The sequence below is a fragment of the Brachyistius frenatus genome, unplaced genomic scaffold (genome assembly GCF_029030835.1).
Source record: "Brachyistius frenatus isolate BFR_SWC_R1_liver_20210118 unplaced genomic scaffold, ASM2903083v1 Contig_186, whole genome shotgun sequence".
Taxonomy (NCBI): domain Eukaryota; kingdom Metazoa; phylum Chordata; class Actinopteri; family Embiotocidae; genus Brachyistius; species Brachyistius frenatus.
The window spans coordinates 668,430-684,155 of record NW_027210785.1 but is presented as its reverse complement, the minus strand read 5'-3'; the positions used below and the strand labels follow the sequence as shown (position 1 = coordinate 684,155).

Genomic DNA, 15,726 nt, shown 5'->3' with positions numbered 1-15,726 from the left:
ACACACACACACACACACAGACAGGCTGGAGCATCAGACGTCATGTGGGAGGGGGCGGAGGGCAGACATGGAGAGGACATGTAAACGAGGGCCGCCGACGGGTCTGAAACTTCCCGTGTCATGGAGTCGGTGCAGAGTTGGACGTCACGCGGACGCCGCCGTTCTTAAACATTTTGTCAAGCTGTTCAGACTCTTGACTTTTCGTTGCCGATGTTATTCCTGCATTTTTTTTTTTTTTTTAACTCAGAAAAAGCCACCTCATAATTTATTAAAAAAAAAAAAAAATATGCAAGGAATTTTTTTTCAATGTCCTCCATTATGTAATTTCTAAATTTAAACCATTTTCAGCAGCGGTTTCTACGAAAGGATTTGCGTGTTGTGTAAAAGCTCGCCGTGAGCCTCGGGGATCTTTTCTCTTTAAATGCGGTTTAATCAAGTGCATTCAAACCTCGTTCGTTCCCGGAGGAACAAACAATTCAGCGGATTTATCTTGTTCCGTCATAATTTATAGTCCTGTGTAAATAGCCGTCCACAACATATATTAATGTATTTTTTTTTTATATCGAGACTTGCTAAAGTGTGGCCTGAAAAAAAAAAAAAAAAAAAAAAAAAACTAGAGACACACCAGTCGGGTGTTTTAAGCCTTTTTTTGTGTGTGTGCGTGACCGTCAGGTGCGTCCAGAGATGATCAGTTTTGTGAATGAATGCGGTGGGGGGGGAGGGGGGGGTTAGGGATTTAAACAGCTCGAGTAGGCCGTGATGTCCGAGGTCATGCAGATGCAGTAAGCCCAGCTGGTCTTCTGTCTGTCGCCTCCCCGGTCCCAGAGCGACTGTCGTCGTTCCTTCCTGCCGAAGCCAGCTTAGTATATAATCTCCCCTGAAAAGACACTTAAAGGGGCTGGAAAACCACACAAAAAAAAAAACGGCTTCGAGTGGCAGCCGCCAAGTCACTTCTTCTAACAGCTGAGCTTGAAGGAAGGTGAGGTGGCAGTAACGGCCAAGTTCAGGGCTGGTTGTTGGGTGATTTAGGTCTGGGTTTGCAGCAGCTCGTTCGGCACGCTGAAGCCCGTTCGTGCGACCCGTTACTCCTCCAAATTATTTTCCGATACGACCTCGGCACCGAAGGCGAGTTTAAAAAAAAAAAAAAAAAAAAAAGTAGGCTGAAGACCCAAAAAAAATCAGATTCAAATGATTTATTAATTAAGAAATGTTACAAATGTGGTAATTTTCTTGCTTGAACATTCCTTCCAGAAGAATCTGCCAATGCCTGACACTTTAAAACACAAAAAGAAAAAAAAAAAAAAAAAAAAAAAAAGGATCTTCAGTAAACTGCATCTCTACATACATCAATTAGTTAAATCACAATAACAAAAGTTGGGTCAGCAGAAGCATGGTTGTGCCTGTGGTGTGTGTGTGTGTGTGTGCGCGCACAAAACGTTAACTAAATCTGGCACTGGTTAGATTCATTGACTGAAGCCGTCTGCTACTACTTTTTTTTTTTATTTTACTGGTAAATCAGCTGTGTATAAAAAAATATAAAAAAGGCCATCATTTAAGATTCAAAAAGCAATCCAGCTTGTTTTAAAATGACACAAAAAGCCATGACGGGCGTTTTATCGTCTCGCGCTCTCCGAGTAAGGCTTCAAACCACTGACCTTTTTAAATATGTGAGCAAAATTACATTTCCACAACAGAAATATTCTCAAATAAACTGGAAACGCTCAAAAGTCAACTCGCCACCACTCCCCGGTTCTGCCACCTTCTTGAGTGACCGACAGCAGAAAGCTCCTCTGAAAACCCTCAAAGTGACAAAAGCTTTCGTACTCTAAGAGAAAAAGAAAAGCACTAAATGTGTAGTAAATGTTGGCATATGACACAAAATGAGGAAGAAAACAAAATATGTACAGCACGAAAAACATCGTATGCAATATGCAAAGGCGTCATGTTGCTTCGGGCAACAACCCCCCCCCCCCCCCCCCCCACCCCTCCCCCCCCGCCTGCCAAATATAAGCCGGTCTTCACTGAAGACCCCTCGTCCCAACGGCCCCCACCCCCACGTACCCGCTCATACACACAAGAGAACATCACGAAACACGATTACGTCACTAAGCCTGTTAGTTTGGAAAAAGGTGAAGCACTCTGAAACTCCCCCCCAACCCCCGTCCCCCTCTCCCCCATCCGCCCCCGCCCCCTCCCCCTCAGTCAGAGAGGGGAGCGCAGTCGTTCCACTCGTCCGTCTCGGGGTTGTACACCTCCACCGTGTTCAGGAACTCGTTTCCGTCGAAGCCGCCCACGGCGTAGATGGTTCGGCCCAGCATGGCCACGCCGGCGTTGCTGCGTGATGACGTCATGCTGCCCAGCATCCTCCACTCGTTGTGGGCGGGGTCGTACACCTCCACGCAGCGGAGGGCGTGGGAGCCGTCGAAGCCACCGACGACAAACAGTTTGCCTGTGAAGCGGGAGACGCCGGCGTCAGTGAAGCGGGGGGGGGGGGGCGCGTCCCGAGTCCCGGGACCAACAAAACACATTGATTGAAAAGTCGAGACTTCTGACACAATGGAAATGTTCTTTTAAAAGATCTGCGCGGCTTGCCGAAAGAAGCTCCTCGACCGACACCCTCGTTCAAATATCGCCGTTTGCGGCGGCGGCCCTTACCTGCGTGGACGGCCACAGCAGCCCCCCTGCGAGCCACGTTCATGGGGGCAATCAGAATCCAGGTGTTGTTCTCGGGGTTGTAGCGTTCCACAGTGTTCAGGCAGTTCCACGACTCCGCCCCTCCGATCACGTACATGAAGCCATCCAACTCGCACACTGCGGCCTGGTGCCTCCCTGGAAAACAACATTTTGCTCATCGAATACGACATTTTGGTGAAAGTCACAGCACGGCGAGCTGCGCTGATGTTTCTGCTGCTCTTCTTCTTCTTTTTTTTCGTGTGTGTGTGTGTGTGTGTGTGTGTGTGTGTGTGTGTGTGTGTGTGTGTGTGTGTGTGTGTGTGTGTGTGTGTGTGTGTGTGTGTGTGTGTGTGTGTGTGTGTGAGAGGCGGTTTGGACACCTACTGATGTTGAGGGAGGCGCAGTTGGACCAGGTTTTGGTCACGGGCTCGAAAGCGTCACAGTTCTTCAGGCCCTTCTGCCCGCAGGGGTCCGACCCGCCCACGACGTACAGTTTGTTGTTCATGGAGCAGACGCCTGCGCACACGGACGAGACGTTAACCGAGACGCCACTTTACTACACCTTCGGTGAAAAAGCGTGACGTCCTTGCACGGGGGGGGGGGGAGACCGACCTGCGTTGCAGCGGTTTGTCCTCAGCTCCGGCACTTGAGCCCACTCGTCGGCGCGCGGGTCGTACGTCTCCCCGGAACTCAGCTCGTCCGAGTGTCCGTTGGAGCCGCCGATCACGTACAGCTGACCCTGCGAGAGGCGGGACGCCGGGCGAGTCGTTTGAGAGGACGAGACATCAACTTGCAACGCTCGCGTTTATGGCCGCCTTATCTACTTGGAACGACGAGGGCCCGCTGACGCGAGCTGACGGAATTTAGAAAGCCAAACTATTTGGTCAGGGAGTAGATAAATATTGACGTGTTTGCACGGGACCGTTGAAGCCTGTTTAAACAGGTGCGGGAACACTCCGCAGCCAACGGTCAACAACAAAAAAAAACACCAAAAAAAAAATCTCACTTTACTGTAGAGTAAATAATTCGGAGATAAAGATGAATCGTAAACTCTTACCATGAGCACGGCCATCTGGAATCGAGCCCTCGGAGTCCGCATGGGCGCGATGAAGGTCCAGCGGTCTTCTTTGGGGTCGTAGCACTCCACAGTCCTCAGACACTCTTCTCTGTTGTAGCCTCCTGCAGGATCGGGAGGATAACGCGTGGTCAAACTTCAAACGTGCCGTGTAACGCTCATACTTAACATCAACACACACACACACACACACACAAAAAAAAAGATCAAATCAGTCCTACTAAACCGAAACTCCTGCAAAGATCCCAAGTTTCAGCTCAAAACTTTTACGACTGTGTGCTGAGCCGAGGCGTAAGCATGTCGCACTCGCTGTTCTGCACCGCAACCTACGTATAACATGCCAATTACACGCCTTCAACATGATATCCTTCGTTTTAATCCCCGTTCAGGATGAGCGCGCGAGGCTCGGATGGATGGATGGATGGATGGATGGATGGGTGTTTTAATCCCGTTTAAAAAAAAAAAAAAAAACCCGCTCACCTGCTGCGATGAGTCTCCCGTTCAGGGCGGCGGTGCCCAGGCCGGAGCGAGCGTAGTGCATGGGGGAGAGCGGGTGCTCTTCCAGCTCCTCGGGCTGGGCCTCGAAGCTGAGGCTCTTCATCAGGCAGGGGGTGGCGGAGGGAGATGTCTGAGGGCTGCTGCGACCGTGCAGGAAGATCACACACAGCACGCCGTCCAGCACGGCCAGACACAGGTAGGTGTTGTCTGAGGGGGAGATCGCGGGTCGTCAAAAGAAAGCAAAAGGGCCTCGACTCCCGTGTTTGTGCGGGGGCGGACGGGCGGGCGGACGGACACCTACTTGTGGTCTTCTCCGAGGCGATGTACTTCCACTCTCTCCTGCCGATCTGCTTTGGGGCATTTGCCGCTTGGTTGGAGGGCGACAGGCTTCCCGAGGAGCTGCAGCTCATCTGCCTCTGGGTGCTCTCCCGCACTGGTTTCCTCTGCAAGAGCACAGTGCAGCTACAGAAGCCAAGCTTGCGCCACGGGCCCCCACCGGCGGCCTACGCCAGGTCGTTCGTACCCAAACCTGCGCGTCGACCCGACTGGTCTAAATGCGGACGTGGCACGGTGGACCTGCGTTAATCTGGTCCGAGCGCGTACTGAAATCTCACTCCGTTCGAAGCCAACAGCACAGCACCGCAAACGGCAGTCTCGGACCGTGCTGCAATTAAAGCTGACGGCACTCAAGTCTTGACTCGAAATCGAGGATTTAAAAAAAAAAAAAAAAAAAAAAAAAAAAAAAGCGGAGACGGCCATCACCGCTCACGCTGAACCGGTTGAGATTCGTTAAAAAAAAAAAAAAAAAAAATCCAGATGTTCTTTTAACATGTGCTCGACCGCACAGCCGGGCGGTGCATTTTAGCTCGCGTCTCGCTAATCTACCGACGTCGTGGCTGAATTGTGCCGTTAAGAATGAAAACGTCTGGCCTGGCACAGGCTGTGTAGTATTTGTATGCATGGCCGGGCACGAGCTGTAAAATAAAGCTTCACGCTGCAAAAATGTGGTAAGAGACTTCACCGCAGCGCCAGCCGGGCACAAGCTGTCGAGTACCTGCACAAACTGAAGGTGGTCCTCCTCGCCACCAAACACCTCACTGTGCCCCTCAATCACCAGCCCTCCATCCACCAGCTTATGGTCAGGTGAGTAGTACAGCGTTTGCACCTGCAAGACAAACAGCAACAACACACCCATGTGGCTGTCTCCATGGCAACACACTGAGAGCCCCCAGCATAAGGGGGAAGAGGAGGGAGGAGAGAGGAGAGGGAGAGGGGAGGGAGGGAGAGGGTGAGAGGCAGTGCTGTGAAGAGGAAGGGAGAAGGGACGAAGGGACGAAGGCCTGGATCTTCAGTCGCTCGAATGGAAAGCTTCCTTTTAAAAAGACACACATGCTTCGGCCACTGCATAGAGTGGGTTAAGTGTTTGAGCTCAAGAAGGTTTGCATCTATAAAAAGAGGGAGCGGGTGAAAATTTAAGAGGCTGCATCTGGAAAGATCTTCTGCGAAGAGAGGAGGAGGAGGAGGAGGAGGAGGAGGAGGAGGAGGAGGACGAGGAGGTGCACGTGGCCCTCTTCCCGCCTCCGCTGCTTGGAAACCGGTCCTCTAGCTGAAGAAGGCGGTCATTGTAAAGACAGCCTCAATAGGCAGTCAAATCCAGACGACAGAAGACAGGAGTGCTGATCTAACCGCTATTAGGTAATGTTTGTTCGGGATCCCACAGTAGATTAAATCCAGCCAGGTATAAAGTCTCATATATTCTGTTGAGGCCCGACGAAATAACAGGATGAGAAAATGTGTTGAAGTCACTCGGGTGCCCGACTCGAGGGAAAAGTTTTGAGAAAGAGAGAGAGGAAAAAAAAAAAAAAAAAGCAAAAAGTGCAGTTTTAGAAAAATCGCAGGAGTTGCTGAAAATAATGATCATTTCGCCTGGAAGGTTGATAATTCCCACTCCAGGGAAATATATTTTGAACTGAGCAAATCGCGACGCTCGTGTGTCACGCCTTCATGTTCCTGTCCGATTTGAGCGGCTCTCGATCGTGCCGGCGGATCGACGGGCCTGCACGAGAATATTATTGAATTAGATGCGTCGCTCGCTCGGGGGGGGGGCTCAGTCGGCAGAGCGGGTCGCACACCAATCGGAAGGTCGGCGGCTCGATCCCCAGCTCCACGCGCCCTCGAGCGGGACACCGAACCCTAAGTCGCTCCCCGGTGGCGTGCCGTCGGGGCGTTTGCGGGTTGCTTTTGGATAAACGCGTCGGCTGAATGAAATGTATTCAAAAGGTCGGTGACCGATGTGTTCCGATAAATGCACAAGTGGGGGATTTATCTGGACGTGTGGCTTGGACAGACGGGGGGAGGGGAGGGGGGAGGGGGCACGGTGTTGCTCGACTGCAAAGAGAAGCTGCTGAGAGGCAGTAGTGCTCCTCTCCTCCCTCTCTCTCTCTCTCTCTCTCTCTCTCTCTCTCTCTCTTTTTCTCTGACTCATTACCCTGGTGGCTCAGTCCTGGCTCCTCAGTCTGGTCTCCTGCTGCTGCTAATAAACCTACAGGAGAGATAAATCAACGGGGAGGAGTGCCTGTTAGTGCTGGAGCAACAAACACGCACCTGTTCAGACAGTAAAGTGGCAGTGAGAAAGCAGAATCAAAGGGTCAAACCTTTGTGTTTTTGTGTTTCGGACGAGAAGAGCACTGTAATACTCAGGTGGGGCTGTATGTAAACCGACCGCATACCCAACGGAGAACAGTGGAAACAACAACAACAGCAACAACAAAAAAACCAGAGCAAACAGCAGCTCTTTTCGGCTCACCTCTAATTTGTAGTACGGTTCAGGGGTACAGAGTTTCGTACTGCAAAAACCTCAACAAATCAGAGGGGGGGGGGTGGGGGGGGGACAACAATCCTGGCATGACAAATGGCATGCTATTTCTACTTCAGCCCCCTTAATGACTTCTTAATGTCAGAAACAGGAGGAGTCGGAGGAGGAGGAGGAAGGGGGCGAGGTCAGGATGAAGATTGGCACAGGAGCGGAGACTGCGCGCCCCGGTACTGACCTCCTCCATCAGTCGTTCCAGTTGGTCTCCGTTCTCCCAAAGGCTGCGCTGCACCCAGTTCAGCACCTTGGAGTAGAGCTTGCCATTGCTGGGCAGGGTCAGGTTGTCTTCTAGCATTACTTCTAACTGTAAGCACATAAAAGGGGTTGAAACAAGAGTTGGATTAACGCGCGGCACAAAAGGCAGGGAATGAACGACAGGAAATTAACACCGTGACTTTTACCGCCGAGCGGAAAACTCGATCTTGCTGGCTGATTACCAATTTAATCATGCCTTAGGAACGATTAAAATCGTGACTTTGTCCCTGTATAAATGCTTAATATTGCCTTTGTGACATGATGGTATCAATCCCACCGCTTATTAAACTTGTAAGTTCCCAGTTCAGGATGAAAGACAAATTAAAGAAGTGGATTATTTGCAACCGAAAGGAACTTTAAGTATCCCGAAAGACTGAAATGTGAAATATGACAAATTAAAGGCTCGGCTGAATTTGACAAATTCTTGACTTTTTTTCTTTTCTATTTTTAAACAATTAGCTAATGGGCGAAATAGCTTCCTGTCATCGATTTGTCACAAAATGATCAATATAGTTAGTGAACAGGTTTATTATAATATCCACTCGACTTCAGCGCCTAACTGTGAAATGCAACAAACCAAATAATTTACCAAGAAATAGTTTTCAGGAAACATTTTTGACTCAAAATGAACACTAAATGCTCAAAGTGTAGTTACAGATGTCAAGTAATTATCTCGGTAGTCATCTTAATATCTTTAAATTGCTTATTTGGTTTGTCCAACATTCGGAAGCCCCAAGATATCAAATTTAAATGACCTGGAACAAAACCAATTTTACATTTGATAGGTTGTAATTAAAAAAACATATAAATATATTTATTACACAAGCAGTTCATTGTCAAATAAAATTCACCAAATAATCATTTCAGGGCTACTCCCAGCTCAAATGCAGTCCTAAATGAAGGTGGAAGTGTTCTGTGCATGTGATTTCTTTGACATGAATTAATAATTCACACACGGTAACCGCCCCACGCTTGGTTTTACTACTGCATACGTTTTAAGCCCTGTGCCCTAAATACATTAAGCAGGCTTTAACTGGAGGATTCCTCTTGGAGGCACGCTCTCATAGTGCAAGTATTGTTAATCTCGTGTCAGAAAATTAAAACTAAAAACCTTTAATCCAGAATGCCAGACAAGCAAGGAGCGCCAACACTGACTAGTTTTAGTGCAACAGCGAGGGAGGACCAGAACAGACGGCCAGCAACTGACGTCAAGACTATCCGCATATGTGTACGCGTTTCGGCTCAAGTCTGCCTTTACAATTCACCGTAGGAGAAAACCTTCCAGCTTATATTTCCTTGTAGCGTCATGATTACAGAACGGGCCCCAACTGGTGGCACTTCAGCTGACTCTAAATACCTGTGCAGAATTCTTAAAAGCATTACATTACAAAGACATTGCATACAATATGTGTAAATCAATGCTGGTACCTTGAGGCGGGGAAGTTTAAGGAAGTCCTCCTGTTCGGAAACGTCCAATAGATGGTCTTGGATGAAGGCGTCCACCTTGGCCAAAACGCGGGCATCTCCCATAGAGCTGGCAAAGTTTCTGAAGGAGATGGCATTCTGGGAATCCATTTTAGACAGCAGGTAGTCACCACAAATCTGGGGAGTGAGAGATATTAAGGTTTAATCATTTCAAGGATTTTTGAGTACCATAGGGTACACGAGATAAAAAATAAAAAAAAAAAAAAAATAAAAAGGGCAGATGAAATAAAAACACGCCTGTTTGACTCGCTCCATCTTGAACCTTCTGGCTGCGGAGTAAACTTCCTTGACCAGCTCCTTGTCTGCCTTCAGCCTGCGTAACACAAAAAAACACAAAGTGCTTGTCAGGCTGAGAACTTTGTAGAGATAAGAGCAGAGGCGAAAGGTCAAAGGCCAGAAGTGCTACTAACTGGGCAGTATAGGCGTAGTTGAGCAAGATCTCCACAGCCTCTGGGTCCAAGTCCTCAAAAGTGACATGTGAGACGCCGTGAGGCTCAATGTCACTATTAAAGATCTCGAAGAGGTAGGGACTGCAGCAAGCTAGAACAGCACGGTGAGCCATGAGCTCATGACCACACACCTGGAAGACAAGCAAAGGGTCAAACAATCAGGATGTCTCAGAGTGTAAAAGGAGAAAGAAAAAAAAAAAAAGGGGGATACAACTACTACAAAGATCACGCAAGTGTTTTAAGGTCAGAAATGAAAACTGATAGTTTAAAAGCCGCGAGATTCTCTACAACATCTATAAAAAATACATTTCTTGAAGGCTTCAAAAGTCTCCCAGGCGTCTGCATGCTACAAATGACAGCAACAGGTTCTCACACTTGATACACGAGATCAACCTTTTGCCCCCCCCAGGTTGTACTGGTATCAGATGTTTTGCATTCTTGTCATCTTATTCCCGAAAGGTTCACCTTGCTGCTGAGCTCTTGATGGTTCACATAAACACGCAGTGGCATCTCTGTAAAGGTGCAGTGGTCCGCGTGTGTTGAGTGTTTGCAATGAACCGTACCTGCAGCCTAACGTCGCAGAACTGACCACTCTTTCTCAGAGCATTCATTTTGGCCACGGTAGAATCCAGGAAACTCTCATCCTCGAAGATCAAATAACCGTTGGGAATCATTTTGATGATTTTTGTTGGTATTCCTGAAAGAGACAGTTAAAAAAAAAAAAAAATGTTTACATGTGTGATAAGTAAAGCAATAATGCACACCATGCATGTCTTGTGCACTGTCCAACATGCTTTCATCCGTCTCATTGGCGACCAGAGGGAGGATTAGACTGTAATGTGCATTGTGGTTTAAAAATCTGTCCTGTGCATTAGTCACCGCCTTACCTAATAGAGAATAATGCAAATCCGGGGAAGCGCCACTGCTGCGAGTAGAACGGGAACCAAATGTAGGCAACAGGCAAAGCAGACTGAGATCACAGTGGACCTAAGTCTTCTTTACCCGAGGAGAGGGGTGGGAAGTTGTCAGAAGAAATGCCAGTCGACGACACGGGCGTGAGCAGAAGGGAGAGGGGGAGCAGCCGCACGGACAAACTATCAGGCTTGAAGCGACTGTAATCAAGTCCTCGAGATCCCGTTGGCTATAGAGTTGTACTTATTCTGTGTTGGTCATACATTATAACCTGGAAAGGGGGGGTGAAAAAGAGAAAAACAGTGAGTTGAGTTTTTCCTCTTTTAAAAAAAAACAAAAAACATTTGATGCTGCCTCTTCTTGGCACCCAGGCTATGTTAGCACGAGTCAGTTCCACGTGGTAAATCACGCTCGGATAGCAGTTTAAAAACACGACCCTCCCTCCTCTTCCACTCTTTCAGCATCAAAAGCCATTTTCCAAACACGCAGCAGAGCCCACGGTGTTTCCGCATCTGTCCCACTGCATCCAAAATTCAAGAAACGACAAACCGATTCAGGATACTTTGGTCGCCTCTGTCGAGCACAGTATCCCCACCGAATTCAGGAAGAAAACGAGAATTCTGCAATTCATCCCAATACACCGTTAACCATAAAGCACACAGCAACGGTCGCTAGGTTAACGCCTTTGACACTCCTCCCTTACAGCGCTCCATTCAGCTCTTTAAATCTCCACATCTGCTGCTACATCCCACCAGGCCAAGCGGGACCATGTCATCCGTTTCATGCCGTCAGCTCCGTCTCCACTCTCTCTGAGGCAAGGCCACTCCGGCCCTATCTAATGTGACAGGCCTCCTTGGCTGGCTCCTCCCTACAGGAACCGTTTCATTCAGCCACTGGCCTATAAGGAAAATGCAGGAGGGGACAACACGTGACGGTGTGCAACAGCCAGTCAGCAGGTGGGATTCAGTGATGGTCTAGTGCTCTTATACAACTGCACTATGAACTCAGGCTGGCGATCATGTGTACTCCATATAGCATGAATCTCTAGTGCACAGCCCCATCCAATAAGAGATCATCCCATATCTCTCCATCTATATAATATTGCTTTTTTTTTATTTATTTTTTTTTTTAATTAATTTTCATTCGTTGCTGATTTCATTTGTTTTAAAGCAAAGTGAAGCACAACCCAACAAAGACGCACCGACCTCACTTGTAGCAATGCTCTTAACGTCAGAAATGAACACAACTGAAGTGGTGCCACAGCTAACCAGCTCGCGCTCAGTATATATACACACATTACCATAAAGCTCCCAACAGTTGTATTACTATCCTACATGGGGAGAGAGGACAAGACGGACCGCAGCAGCTGCCCCGCAGTCCAAAATTACATCCACACGCTGTGACGAGGCTTTCCTGGGCAGCCGAGCTCGGTGCGAGCTTCCAACCTCGCATGCGATTCTAACTCGTTAAAAAAAAAAAAAAAAAAAAAGCTGTAATTTTATCGGCCGCTCTACACACGTCATGTCAGCGGTTCGCTTCAGTTACCGGCACGTGACTCATTGTGCAAGAATTTCGAATGTAAAATCTTCAGTTTGTGAGCAAAATATTCAACAACCGATAGAGGCGTAAAACGTTACTGCAGGCCTCGTCTCCTCGAAGAAACATTTGACCGTTTGTCCTGGTCAGACAGACAAAACAAAAGACTTTTATTATTAAAATGATTCTTTTGCCTCAGAGGAGCAATTTTTTACCTGAAGCCATTTCAGGTATGGCTGCACTGTGCACACTCTGTGGGTAGTTATTTGCAAGCATTATGAAGTCACTGCAAAAGGCAGCTAGACTGACATTGGGGCAGACAGACGGCGCCGTCTTTGTAAGCACCGTCAGATGGTTTGTCGGAAACGTATACCAACACATTCTTTCAAAGGTTACGTATGAACCACAAATTTGTACTCAAAATTATTTTCCCGACTTATTTGCATTCAGCAATTCAAATCACACTTTGAATAAAGCATCTGTTTCCTGGTGCCCCGAGCTACGCCTTCCCAGTAAAGGATCCATATAAAAAAACATTAACATGTCTCAAAGGTGCCAAGCAGCCGGTTGAACGAGGAAATCATATTGCCAGTTCGGCGGCAAAAGCTAATTTTCCATTAGACTCTTCCAGAATAAACAACAATATGAAAGGTTGTGACTCGTGTTCCACTCAAGCCAAACCACTATTCGACATTCAAAACCCCCCTAAAAAAAAGGACAAATGCATGCATGTACTCAGCGAGATGAACAACAACAAAAAAAATACTCAAATCCTGTGACCTACTAAACTAAAAAAAAAATCATGCTGTGCACAGTGTGAGTTTAATAATCATAAATCAAGTATCAGACGGAAAAACGGAGGAATTATGCCGAGACGGGATTTACTTCGCTCCAGACAGCATTCAGCTGTTTATTGCCTTTACCTTTTTCACAACACTCGGCACAATGCAAAGGGATAACGCGAGATAAGAACAAGGGATGAGGACAAAATGTACAGGGAGAGGGTGACGGCTATGTCAGCCTGAAGGGGAAGAGGGAATAAAGGGACCCATGAAAAATGAATGGCTTTGCTCTGAAGAAGTACCTTTTACCAGTCGACAACACTCGCCATCAGCCAAATTTGGTTTTCAATCCCATCTGGAGAGATGCTGCTCGTGTGCAGTATAAAAGCTAAACATATTCTGAATACGCAGTACGTGCGTGATGTGCTGCACAAATGTTTATGTGTTAGGTCAAATAAATGAATGCGTAAAACAACCAAGCTGATAACAGCTGGGAAGTGTGCCAGGGACTTTGATGGGTAAATGTGCAGGCACAATGGCATATGCAATAATATAGTCTTCATATATTGCACTGAACAGCTTGTACAGTAAGGCTGGCATGGAAATCTATAATTCACCTCGTCTGCATGGAGGGAACACTGACCCAGTTTTGAGTCGTTACACAACATCTGGCAGAAAACTCCTTGTGAAGGCTTGCACGCTCAACTCCTCCACACTGGCCTGTTGCCTTGTTCACCTCTCGTTTCCCCACCTAACACTCGACCCAAAGCTATAGCCGCAAAACCACGCCCTCAACTCAAGACAATGATATAAAAAGATGCTATTTTAAATGACAAATCACCAGTGTTAAGTCAGGTGCCGTGAAAACGGATAAGCACATCCCACATTTACTACACGCGAGATTGCTGCTCGTGGAGACGCATTTTACGACCGAAAAGTAGACGGAAAACGAGGAAATTGCAGCACCCAGACCCAGATTTGTTTAGCGGTCAAGCAAATAGGAATTTATAAATTTAGGCAAAACAGCCAAGCAGATATGATGAGCTGTAAATGTAGTGTTATGGGTATACGCTTGGCAACCACAGAGAAGAGAGAACAATGGCCTGAAAGAGAAAGAGTGAGACTGGTCACAACTGTGTCACGGGGTAAAGCTGAATGTATTTTCTCTCTCCATTTTTCCATCTGATTAGGCCGGCACAAAAGTGCAGGTCTGACTCTGAACAATCGATTCTTGTTAGGCTCCCCTCCAGTGGTGAAGAGAGGCTTTGCCGAATATTTCACCCAGTCTCACTGTGTGGAAATTTACCGCTTAAAATGAAGGCATGGCAAAGGGAATATAATGAGGGTGTGACAATCTTTAAAAAAAAAAAAAAAATTAAGGCAACAGTGAGCACAGTCGTGTTTCTATAGCTACAAAAATCTCACTCTTGAACAGAACAGTTACAAAACTTGTATTCAAGGACTACAGGACAATGAGGAAAACACCAAATGTGTTACAGAAGCACCCCCATCCACCAGTCAACAGTTAGAAAAAAAACTAGTCAGCTCATGTCAATATCACTTAAGGAAGTAGACATGTTCATGTGAGCATGACTCCTGGGACAGCAAGATTTTTTTGTTTGTTTTGTTTTTGTATTAATTATCTGTCAATATGCCTTAAACAGCATGTTAAATGTTTATTTTGACTCTCTTCATTACATCTTTATACAGTAGGTTGCTCGGGGTGGTTCCCGTGTAGTTGGCAGCTTCAGAATCGGATCAACAGCCCAGTAGGTCAAATACTACCACGACTTTAAGAGCGATTCAGCAGGGGAACACTTATGAACATCTGTATGTTTAAGAACTATTTCCTTTAAGAGCCAACCGATTCAGTGCCGCCAAAAACAAAAACAAACAAACAAACAAAAAGGCTAAACGTCGACAACAACGTCTCAAGACTGGTCACAGCAAACCAACTCTAAACAACATGGCACCAAGTGTGGCGTTAGAAGAGGACAGCATGTACCCAGGCTACCCTCCCCCTCCACACCCCCACCATGTCCCCTTACCACCCCCCATCTACCCCCCACTGGGTCCGTCTTACAAATGTACACCAACTGCTTCATGTTTTATCCATTCGCTGCAATGCAATGTCATTCATCTCGCTGCCGCCTCCTCCGGTGAGAGTAATATACCGGGGCCACGATGTCTGGCGACATGCCAGCTCGTCTGTATACATCCCGCTACCCAGAAACTGAATCAGGAACGAGAGAGGCCTCCCTTCCTCCCCCCAAAAAAAGGTTGACTCCACGAGGCCGTATAAGAAACGTTTGCTTGAAAGGGAGGCAGGTATCCAAGCAGCCCGAAGAGAGATGATGGGGTCGGAGAGGCTAGTGCGTGTTAGCCTTCGAGCTACTACACAACCTGCCATGAGAAAGCCACGCCGGCTTAATACAAGAAAAATAAAATTAAAAAAATAAAAAATAAAATACATTTGGTCGTCCGTTTAAGTACATAACGATGGGCGGAATTAGCTTCGCTTTTCCGTTGGCTGCCCACAGCTCCATGTTTGTGCCGTCGGTCGGGAACGTTACGCGGAAAGCCGCGTGGTTGGATGACATTGCCCGCGCCTGCACTCGAGGTATTTCCAGCAGTTTTCTCCCCCTCCCTCCCTCCCTCCCTCCTTCCCGCCGCCCGCCGGACCAAATACCGTAGTTACCATTCATTGTAACCGCAAAATAAGTGTATAACTAACGAGTGTCACATTTAGCACCCACTGGGCCGAAAGACAGATTTAACGGTTCTTTCCCCCCCCCCACCCTCCCCCTTCCTCCTCCTCCCCCACACCCACATGTTTAACAGCTAACTCGACAAAGACGTCTCATCAATTCCTATTTAAATTACTTTAAAGAGAGGAGAAAAAATATATATATATATATCTCTTACCTGAGGCGTTTGACAACAAACGATGTTAGACATATTTAACGCGAATTCAGAGTTGGCTGGTTCGGGTCGGAGGGAAAAAAAAGGACGCAACGCTGCTTTCAGGCACGGCTTTGCGGGTAAGTAATGTCTTGTTCTCTTCTCTCCGCCTCGGATACACAACTACTCTCCGTCCGGTCTGGAGAAGCTCTGACGGGATGGTGACGACGAAGCGCGCTCCCGACAAACAAACAAAAAAAAACACACACACACACACACACACAAAAA

General features: G+C 47.3%; 1 protein-coding gene across 1 annotated transcript; it reads right to left on the bottom strand.

Moving 5' to 3' along the window:
• Window positions 1-1,178: 1,178 nt before the first annotated feature.
• ivns1abpa (influenza virus NS1A binding protein a) lies at window positions 1,179-15,662 on the bottom strand. Its single transcript, XM_069718132.1, has 15 exons — window positions 15,463-15,662; window positions 10,195-10,490; window positions 9,871-10,004; window positions 9,269-9,438; window positions 9,096-9,171; window positions 8,802-8,975; window positions 7,297-7,422; window positions 5,301-5,411; window positions 4,548-4,689; window positions 4,229-4,453; window positions 3,731-3,852; window positions 3,286-3,412; window positions 3,058-3,189; window positions 2,656-2,829; window positions 1,179-2,449 (listed from the first exon to the last, which is right to left on the bottom strand). Exons 3-15 carry the CDS (start codon window positions 9,979-9,981, stop codon window positions 2,199-2,201), a joined length of 1,941 nt encoding a protein of 646 aa, XP_069574233.1. The 5' UTR covers window positions 9,982-10,004; window positions 10,195-10,490; window positions 15,463-15,662; the 3' UTR covers window positions 1,179-2,198.
• Window positions 15,663-15,726: the final 64 nt, after the last annotated feature.

What these genes read in the sequence shown, in the direction of transcription:
- ivns1abpa (XM_069718132.1), bottom strand. Translation starts at nt 9,981, where the DNA reads ATGATTCCCAACGGTTATTTGATCTTCGAGGATGAGAGTTTCCTGGAT. An exon ending in TTAAACTTCCCCGCCTCAAG is followed by an intron (nt 7,423 to 8,801) that starts GTACCAGCATTG and finishes ATGTGCTTACAG; the next exon opens with TTAGAAGTAATGCTAGAAGA. An exon ending in TCCAGATGGCCGTGCTCATG is followed by an intron (nt 3,413 to 3,730) that starts GTAAGAGTTTAC and finishes CGCCTCTCGCAG; the next exon opens with GGTCAGCTGTACGTGATCGG.